Source organism: Salmo salar, chromosome 26, assembly GCF_965601325.2.
Source record: "Salmo salar chromosome 26, fSalSal1, whole genome shotgun sequence".
In the NCBI taxonomy this organism is placed as follows: Eukaryota; Metazoa; Chordata; class Actinopteri; order Salmoniformes; family Salmonidae; genus Salmo; species Salmo salar.
The window spans coordinates 32,018,653-32,029,311 of record NC_138316.1 but is presented as its reverse complement, the minus strand read 5'-3'; the positions used below and the strand labels follow the sequence as shown (position 1 = coordinate 32,029,311).

Below are 10,659 nucleotides of genomic sequence, written 5' to 3'. Positions count from 1 at the left end.
AAGAGGAGAATGTAGAGAGGAGTGAGTGAAAGGATGCCAGGTCCGCAGGGAGGCGAGTTTTCCTCCATTTCCGCTCGGCTGCCCGGAGCCTTGTTCTGTGAGCTCGTAGTGAGTCGTCGAGCCACGGAGCAGGAGGGGAGGACCGAGCCGGCCTGGAGGATAGGGGACAGAGAAAATCAAAGGATTTACAATCCTGTTGGTGATCTCACTTTACTCTTTGTTTTCACATTGCAGATACAACCTGGAAGTCTATCGATATATGAATTGGAACGGTTGGAAAATATCAGACAAAACCAAGTGTTCCTGTCCTCCATAAAACTGCTTGAGGTTAGTTTGTTGAAGAACAGAGTTTAAATGGTATCTACTTATGCATATTTTACTGAAACTCCTTGTGTGGTGAAATTAATAACATATTATTGTTTCAACAATAGGCCAAGCAGGATTTGAAACCAGAAAAAACACAGAGAGGTCTCAAGAGACAGAAACTAAAGTAATGACAGATTCAACATTTGTACCAATGACTGAAAATATTTACTTCAATGTTTCCTGTGTACCGTGTATGTACTTACATTGGTCAGTCGAATTTGGTCTCAGTACAAAGTAAATGAGCTTCCGTTATACATACTTAATCCCTTTAGGACATAAGGCCCATACGAGCTTCTGTAACTTATGGCATACAGAATGTATTTATTATGGCCAGCTTGGATAGAGAATGTCAGTGTGGCTCATTTCTGTTTCTAACACAATGTAACTAATGTCTTGGCTCACTACAGTAAGGTAGCCTGGACAGAGATACTGCCTCCTCGCACCAAGTCCTTGAGAATCCAGAAGAAGGAAGCAGAGCCACTCCCCCTGCCCCCAGAACCACACAGGATTTATTATGAAGCCGAACGAGTAAGTGACTGACCAATAGCAAAATGCGACGTGAGTAACTGACCAATAGGATATGCTCTTATGTTAAGAAATTGTACTTCACTACACAGAAAAGCCTACTTTTCACATTTGTTCCATTTTAATCTTGAAACGCTACTTTATTTCTCATGATAATGGTTTGTTTGTTTATGTTGATGTGTATTTACTAAAGATTGAATGTGCCAGGAAGCCAGAGGGTCCCATTAGAATGGAGCCAATCAACATGGAGGAGGATAGTTCACTGCCACCTGAGCTTCTCAAGCTGTGGACAGAGGTTGCACATTTGTTCACCATGACCTACTTTTCTCTAGCACGGTTCCAGATCTGTTTGGGCGATCTTGCCAACTCATTGGGCATGAAAATGACCATAACATTTGGCAAGACCGCACAAACAGATCTGGGACCAGGCTAACTCTTCAGTCCTATGTTCAGCATAACTGTTTGCAGCTTTGCTGTTCTTTTACAGTTTTAACATTTTATTCCACAGGATTTAATCAAAGAAGAAAAGGAGGAGTTGGGTCTGGAAGAGTGAGTTTCATTTTGAATGTTAAAACCTGTTAGGGATAGTGGGAAGTATTTTCACGTTCGGATGAAAAGCGTGCCCAGAGTAAACTGCCTGCTACTCGGGCCCAGAGTCAAATATTTGCATATGATTAGTAGATTTGGATAGAAAACACTCTGAAGTTTCTAAAACTGTTTGAATGATGTCTGTGTGTATAACAGAACTCATATGGCAGGCAAAAACCTGAGAAAAATCCAACCAGGAAGTGGGAAATCTGAGGCTTGTAGTTTTTCTATCTAATCCCTATAGAAACTACAGTGTCTGTGGGGTCATATTGCACTTCCTAAGGCTTCCACTAGATGTCAACAGTCTTTAGAACCTTGTTTCATGCTTCCGCTGTTACTGGGCAGAGAATAAGAGCCCAGTCAATCAGTGGACTGCCTGGGACCAGTGAGTTGTTTACTGCACACAGGCGCGCCTCTCCATCTTTTTCCTCTGTAATGAATACGCTATTGTCCGGTTGGAATATTATCGAAGATTTATGTTAAAAAGACCCTAAGGATTGATTGTAAACATCGTTTGACATGTTTCTACGAACGGTAATGGAACATTTGGACTTTTTGTCTCTGGTTTTACGCTCGTTCATTTTGCCTTTGGATAGTGATCTGAACGCGTGAACAAAAGGAGGCATTTGGACATAAGTTTTTCGAACAAAAATAAAATTTATTGTGGGAGTCCTGGGAGTGCATTCCGACGAAGATCAGCAAAGGTAAGTGAAGATTTATAATACTATTTCTGAGTTTAGTTGACTCCAGAACTTGGCGGGTAACTGTATAGCTTGCTTTGATGGCTGAGCTCTGTACTCAGAATATTGAAAAATGTGCTTTCGCCGAAAAGCTATTTTAAAATCTGGCACAGCGGTTGCATTAAGGAGAAGTGTATCTATAATTCTTTCAATAACCTTTTTAAAGTTTATCAACGTTTATGATGAGTATTTTTGTAAGTTGATGTGCTCATTCACCGGAAGTTTTGGGAGGCAATACATTTTCTGAACATCACGCGCCAATGTAAAATAGGGGTTTTGGATATAAATATGAACTTTATCGAACAAAACATACATGTATTGTGTAACATTGAGTCCTGAGAGTGTCATCTGATGAAGCTCGTCAAAGGTTAGTGATTAATTTTAGCTGTATTTATGGTTTTTGTGGTGCCTCTCCTTGCTTGGAAAATGGCTGTGTGGTTTTTCTTGTGAAGTTGATGTCCTAACATAATCTAATGTTATGCTTTCGCCGTAAAGCCTTTTTGAAATCGGACAATGTGGTTGGATAAACGAGAAGATTGTCTTTTAAAATGGTGTATAATAGTTTGAGAAAATTGAATTATGAGATTTTTTTGTATTTCGCGCCCTGGCTGTTGGCAAGGGGTTCCGCTAGCGGAACTCCTGTCCATAACAGGTTATTAAGGAATTTGTCCATTTTTCTTAACGTTTTGTGACAAATGTATATATTTGTAGTATTTGATGGACATCCTGTATTGATTTGAATGGTAAGATGTGTAAAACCCTAACCTGTGCCAGGCTGACATTACATTGGATATGTTTCCAGGTACCGTAGTACTCTGAAGAGCATGGAGCTGAGTAAGAGTGGAGGAGTAGCTAAGGTGGTGAAGAGTCGTATCGTCTCTGTTGCCTTCCACCCGTGTAGCAGTCATCTGCTCATGGCTGCTGGGGACAAGTTGGGTGGAGTGGGGCTGTGGAACCTGGTGAGTACACACACACAGTGAAGCTGGATGCCGTAAGGTTAATGTGTGACTGGGCTTATTTGGTTTTTGTTGTTCTTTCAGGAATCTGCTTTGGGTGATGTCGTGCTGCAGTTTGTTGTTTCCTCAGGACTCTTGCTGTGTTCAAAACAACTGGAAACTCAGAAAAATAAAAGGTCAAATCATGACATCAGTGATCTTCAGGTCAGAGCTCAAGAAAGAGGCCCGAGTTGGATGACCGTTCAAAATAATCACAGTCTGAGCTAGTACCCCCCCCCCCCCCCCCCCCCCCGAGTTCCCAGTTGTTTTGAACGCGCTGAAGTCGGAGATTTCCGAGTTCCCAGTTGTTGTGAATACAACAACGCCGTGCTGCTGTTTGTTTCCTCAGGACTCTGATATGGGGGATGAGGGCGTGCTGCTATTTGAGCCACGTCCGGCCGGTGGCCTGCATGGCGTTCTCCAGGTCACATCCTACAGACCTGTTGACCCTCAGCTACGACGGGACGCTACGGAGCACAGACGTGGAGAAAGACGTTTTTGATGAGGTACCATGCATAATACAGTGATGATAATATATGGCATTTACCAAACAGTTTTTTCCAAAGCAACACAAAACGGTGAGTGCATGTATTTTCATATGTGTCACCCCAGTGGGAATTGAACACGCATATCAGATTTTAAATTCCCTGTTTTGTCTTTGTTACGTTATCTCTGTTCTTTCTCCAACTAGGTGTATCGGATCAAGGATGGCTTGAGAACCTTTGACTTCCTGTCACATGATTGTTCGACGCTGGTCACCGGGGACTGGTACGGAGACGTTGACAGGCGGACTCCAGGGTAAAGTAACATCGTTTTGATTTTCTCTCTGTACCAGGACTGGCCATTCTGTTATAAGTCAAAAGCTTATTGCTAATGCCTTATTAATGTTGGTCTGTCTCGTTTTTACTCAGAACCTCTCATGAGTCCCTCCATAGCCTGGATACCAAGACGGTTCGCTGTGTTCACGTCCACCCTGTTCAGAAGCAGTACATCATGGTGGCTGAGAACAGGTACAAAATGGGAATCAGTGCTATGATGTGCAATATGTCGACCGATGTCAACATGTCAGCCAATCAGGTCGACCAATGTCATTATGGCAAGCAATCTCTATACAAGCCTTGAGACAATCCTATGGTTTAATAAGGTGATTTATGTATTTTGTCAAGTTTGCAAAATGATTACTTATAGTATAGTCCTATTAATAAAATCCACTTTCTATCTCTTATGTTGCTAAAACTGATATTGATGTTTTGATTTTTCTCTAGTATTGTGAGCATTTACGATGCTCGATGTTTGAAGGCGTCGTCGAGCGAGCCAGTCTCCCAGCTCTATGGTCACTCAAAGAGCATCTCAATTGCCTACTTCTCTCCTGGCACTGGCAACAGAGTAATGACCACCTGCCTAGACAACATCATCAGGTGAGTCTGCATGCCACAGTAAGATGTTAGTACGTTAAAATATGTAAAGAGAGAATTTTTTTTTTTTTAATGACTATAAAGTTCAAATAAATAATTTGCTTATGTGCTATGATGTGTTTTAAAAGTTGCACTAAGCTTATTGTCCAATACTTGAAACCTGAAATGTTTAGCAATTAAATTTACTTTGTTTTTCAGGATTTACGACACCTCGGAACTCACCTCCAGAGCTCCGCTACTGACCTCCATCCAGTAAATTCATTATACTATCAAATTTAGAAAGCGAAACTGACCAGGTCTCTCTTGAGAAATAGTGTTTTATCTCTCCTGGCTAAATAAAGATGAATTAAAAAAAACATTGTGGAAAGATCCCGCAACCTCTGTTTGCATTGGTTTACTCTCCAATGCCGGTGTTATTTCTAGTATGTGTGCTTTATACCAATAGACATCAGCCAGCAAATCCAGGAGTCTTTGTAATAGTGTCTTTGTGTAATGCTGATGAATCCATTTCCTTTGTCCCTCTTTGCAGACAGAACTTGTACACAGGGCGCTGGCTGTCCAAGCTGCAGGCGATGTGGGACCCCAAGAGGGACGACTGCTTCGTTGTGGGCAGCATGCAGCGGCCTCGCAGAGTCCAGGTATAAGCACTCCTTTGTTCCCACGTCTATCATCGAACCTCAACATCAATAAGTAAGATCTGAGGTCGTGTTACTATTCCCCTAACAGGATGTGTAAGGTCAATGTACAAGTTATGGATTATGTGGCTATGCATGGTATGGGTAACGTTTCATATATTTTGTATCCAAGACAATTTTCTCCTCTGGGACAATAAAGTATATCCTTTTCTATCCAGGTGTTCCATGAGAGTGGGCAGCTCCAGCACTCCTTCCAGGACCCAGAGATGACCACCGTGCTCTCAGTCATAGCCTTCCACCCCACCAGGAACGCTCTACTGGGGGGTACCGCCTCCGGACGGCTGTACGTCTTCACCGACTGAGAGCAGGATGCCTGTATGTGTTCGCTGCCTGAGAGGAGAAACCTGGGCCATTGTTTACAAAACATCTGCGTAAGAGTCCTGATCTAGGATCAGGTATCCTCCCTCTTATTCATTAGGAACTGGAAGGCTCAACTGATCGTAGATCAGCACTCCTACTCTAAAATGTTTAATGATACGGGCCCAGAACACATGCTTAGAATAGACCTAAATAAGTTGTTTGTTTTTTCTATGTTTTTCTGCAAGCTGTCTTTGCTATTGTTGCACATTGTTTTCTATCACATTTTTGATGTTTAGTTTAAAGAAAGTTATATATTTAGCTGAAGTTGTGCTTTTCATGTAGTTTAGCTCTTTCATTGGCTGTATTGTACCCGCAGCGAATTTTGTGATTGATTGGTTTTATTCTTTCAAATAAAAACTACCAGAATTCAGTGGCTACAGCCCTACAATCAATAAAATCATGGCTAAATACCAGTGTGTTGAAAATGTGTCCCATATCAGGCAACTCACTCTCTCCTGTGCCTAGGTGAATTATTTTCTGCAGTTTTTCCTCAACACCAAAAATAACATTACAATGTAACCTAACTCGGGTGTACAGTCGTGGCTAAAAGTTTTGAGAATGACTCAAATATTAATTTCCACAGTTTGCTGCTTCAGTGTCTTTAGATATTTGTCAGATGTTACTATGGAATACTGAAGTATATTTACAAGCATTTCATAAGTGTCAAAGGCTTTTATTGACAATTACATGAAGTTGATGCAGAGAGTCAATATTTGCAGTGTTGACCCTTCTTTTTCAAGGCCTCTGCAATCCGCCCTGGCATGCTGTCAATTAACTTCTGGGCCACATCCTGACTGATGGGAGCCCATTCTTCCATAATCAATGCTTGAAGTTTGTCAGATTTTGTGGGTTTTTGTTTGTCCACCCGCCTCTTGAGGATTGACCACAAGTTCTCAATGGGATTAAGGTCTGGGGAGTTTCCTGGCCATGAACCCAAAATATTGATGTTTTGTTCCCCGAGCCACTTAGTTATCACTTTTGCCTTATGGCAAGGTGCCCCACCATGCTGGAAAAGGCATTGTTCGTCACCAAACTGTTCCTGGATGGTTGGGAGAAGTTGCTCTCGGAGGATGTGTTGGTACCATTCTTTATTCATGGCTGTGTTCTTAGGCAAAATTGTGAGTGAGCCCACTCCCTTGGCTGAGAAGCAACCCCACACATGAATGGTCTCAGGATGCTTTACTGTTGGCATGACACAGGACTGATTGATGGTAGCGCTCACCTTGTCTTCTGCGGACAAACAATCGGAAAGGGGATTCATCAGAGAAAATGACTTTACCCCAGTCCTCAGCAGTCCAATCCCTGTACCTTTTGCAGAATATCAGTCTGTCCCTGATGCTTTTCCTGGAGAGAAGTGGCTTTTTTGCTGCCCTTCTTGACACCAGGCCATCCTCCAAAAGTCTTTGCCTCACTGTGCGTGCATCTGCACTCACACCTGCCTGCTGCCATTCCTGAGCAAGCTCTGTACTGGTGGTGCCCTAATCTCGCAGCTGAATCAACTTTAGGAGACGGTCCTGGCGCTTGCAGGGCCTTTCTTGGGTGCCCTGAAGCCTTCTTCACAACAATTGAACCGCTCTCCTTGAAGTTCTTGATGATCCGATAAATGGTTTAGGTGCAATCTTACTGGCAGCAATATCCTTGCCTGTGAAGCCCTTTTTGTGCAAGGCAATGATGACGGCATGTGTTCCCTTGCAGGTAACCATGATTGACCGAGGAAGAACAATGATTCCAAGCACCACCCTCCTTTTGAAGCTTCCAGTCTTTCATTGGAACTCAATCAGCATGACAGAGTGATCTCCAGCCTTGTCCTCGTCAACAATCACACCTGTGTTAATGAGAGAATCACTACATGATGTCAGCTGGTCCTTTTGTGGCAGGGCTGAAATGCAGTGGAAATGTTTTTTGGGGATTCAGTTCATTTACATGGCAAAGAGGGACTTTGCAATTCATCTGATCACTCTTCATAACATTATGGAGTATATGCAAATTGCCATCATACAAACTAAGGTAGCAGACTTTATGAGAATGAGTATTTGTGTCATTCTCAAAACTTTTGGCCACGACTGTAGGCCTACCTTAGCTTACTTCTATGTTATTAGACTAATAGCTTTCTGTGTTACAGTTCAGACTTCGTGAGAAGTATTGTGTATGTTAGGCTGTGGGGGTAATTTCAGAAATTGTTTTCAAATTGATAAAGGAATAATTTGTTAATAATTTGTTAATAATATGACCACCCTACCTTCAATTATTGGGCTTAAATTACTGTAATTATGTATTCTGTACTGGCTAATTTGCATTTTCATTACATTTGGACTTTGATTTGAATCATCTTTGTTTTACATCAGCCCTGAAAATGTCACACCAATTGAGCACCATCTTTAGGTATTTGACGAAACTTGTTGAATTTAATAATTAAGACCAGTGATTTGGTGCCGTTGTAGACTAAGGAGTAACATTGACCTGTCTGTGACCTTTTTAACCTTTCCGATCACTTAATGAGATCTCAGCAATGGTAAGGCCAATCCTCGTGAAATAAAGTGTGTGTTCCTGAGAAGCGTCTTTATAATTTTATTTAAAATGGTCTGAGAAGAACAATGCATTGGCAGGGCAATTCAAGCAAAGACAATATGCAGTGATAAGGGACAATTTTAAATTGACTGGGTTGGGGTGGTCCAAAATAGGGGAGGGTTGTAAAACTAGTTTGGGGGAGGGGTATGTTTTTATTCAAAATCCTAACTTTAACCTTAACCCGAAACCTTGTCAGGACATTCTGGTGACTTATCAGAACATTGTGGTCCTGATCCAGGCTGTATCACATTCACCTATGATTGAGAGTCCCATAGGGTGGCGCATATTTGGCCCAGCGTCGTCCGGGTTTCGCCGGGGTACGCCGTCATTGGTTGTTTTTTTATGTTGTATGTTTTATCTGCAAGACACTTTTGCTATTGTTTTGTAAGTAAATAAAGTTAGAGCTGAAGCTGCACTTTTCATGGAGTTTATTATTTTTCAGTACAGCGGCTGAGGCAGACAAGTCATGTTATTATCATGTTGTCTTATGAGAGCCATAGAAAACCCCCTAGTGAAGATCTAGTGCCAGTATTTCACCTCTAGATGGCAGTGTTGTAATACATTCACAACAACTACATGAAGTCATACTAGCACTGGTTAAGGAAAGGGGATGATACCTAGTCAGTTGTTCAACTGAATACCTTCAGCATTTAACCCAATCCCTCTGAATCAGAGAGGTGCAGGGCGCTGCCTTTAATCGACATCCATGTCTTCGGCACCCGGGGAACAGTGGGTTAACTGCCTTGCTCAGGGGCAGAACGACAGATTTTTACCTTGTCATCTCGGGGATTCGATCCAACAACCTTTAGGTTACTGGCCCAACGCTCTAACCGTTAAGGTTTCCGCAAACATAGGTTTGGTTTACTCCTAGCAGAACTCGGCTAGGCGAAGCGACCGTCTGTGCTCGCACATTCCCTAAAGAAAAAAAAGCGTCAATATTACTGTTTGTCCCTCTTGAGCCACCGTAGCAAAAACATAGCCAGGAAAATAGATGGATAGAGGAGACATCTTTATATCTGTGCCATCATAGTGTCTGCCAGCATGGGCTGCACCATTGAGGCTACAACCATAAAAATCCCCACCTAGTTGACTACTTTGACTAATTTTTAAATGCTGGAAGCGCTGAATGGCCCTTCACTGGTATACTTTTATTTACAAAGCCATTTTGGGTTTACTACCATTTTATTTGAGCATTTTCATTGTTCGGAAATGTGGTGGGTACTCTCATCATTCGCAGGACTTTATCCTGCTAACTGTTCCAAATGTCCGAACTGAATTTGGTATAAGGGCTTTAATGTACTCTGCTCCATCGGCTTGGAACGCCTACAAAATACTTTTAAACTAGAAGAACTTGTCCTGATTTGTGTTTTTAAATCACTGATGAAGGATTTTGAGGCTGATTCCCTGACCTGTCAATGTTTTTAATTTGCTGTTTTATTATTTTGTTATAATCCTGTGAATTCTATGGTTTTTACTAGATTACTAGTAGTTTTTCATGTCTGTCTTTAATTGTGAAATTACTTGGTGCTGCCTATCTTGGCCAGGACGCTCTTGAAAAAGAGATTTCAAATCTCAATGAGCCCTTCCTGGTTAAATAAATCTTAAATAAACAAATAAATCAAATGTCTCTGCCCATGCTAAAACTGACTTTTGACCACCTCTTCGCTGCCAGAAACAGTCCTTTAAAGTAGTCCAAATGAATCTAAGATAAATCAAGACATCTGTCATAAATTGACGTTTTTGCCGAGGTCTTATTCGCGCAAGTTTACATCTAACTAAGCTTTTTGGTGCAGTATTTCTCAAGTGAAAATATGTGCATGAAAACGAGTCGTCTCTCGTTCAATGACAACAAACAATTCATTGAAGAATCCCGTCCATATTTCCCACTCCTACTAGGAGTGGTACTGTTGACAAATCATTGACGAAGGGCATAGACTTCGGGTACCGAACTTGGATTTGCTTCGAAAAATTGTTTTCTCAAACAGCTGAAAAAAAATACCTACCCGAACAACAAAACAAAGTCACAAAATTGTCACAATATACAGTACCAGCCAAAAGTTGGACATACCTACTCATTCCAGGGTTTTTCTTTATTTTTCTTATTTTCTACAATGTAGAATAATAGTAAAGACATCAACACTATGAAATAACACATGGAATCATGTAGTAACCAAAAAAGTGTTAAACAAATCTAAATATATTTTATATTTGAGAATCTTTAAAGTAGCCACCTTGATGACAGCACACTCTTGGCATTCTCTCAACCATCTTCACAAGGTAGTCACCTGGAATGCATTTTAATTAACAGGTGTGCCTTCTTAAAAGTTAATTTGTAGAATTTCTTTCCTTAATGCGTTTGAGCCAATCAGTTGTGTTGTGACAAGTTAGGGGTGGTATACTGAAGATA

The 10,659-nt window shown here is 41.4% G+C and overlaps 1 protein-coding gene across 1 annotated transcript; it reads left to right on the top strand.

The window, feature by feature from the left end:
• The first annotated feature begins 3,027 nt into the window (after positions 1-3,027).
• On the top strand, positions 3,028-5,653 carry LOC106594158 (WD repeat-containing protein 76-like). Its single transcript, XM_014185529.3, is given in 9 exon segments — positions 3,028-3,178; positions 3,564-3,607; positions 3,609-3,720; positions 3,906-4,012; positions 4,126-4,224; positions 4,480-4,632; positions 4,828-4,881; positions 5,159-5,267; positions 5,483-5,653. Coding segments are annotated over 9 exon segments (957 nt in total). The 5' UTR covers positions 3,028-3,043; the 3' UTR covers positions 5,627-5,653.
• The last annotated feature ends 5,006 nt before the right edge of the window (positions 5,654-10,659 follow it).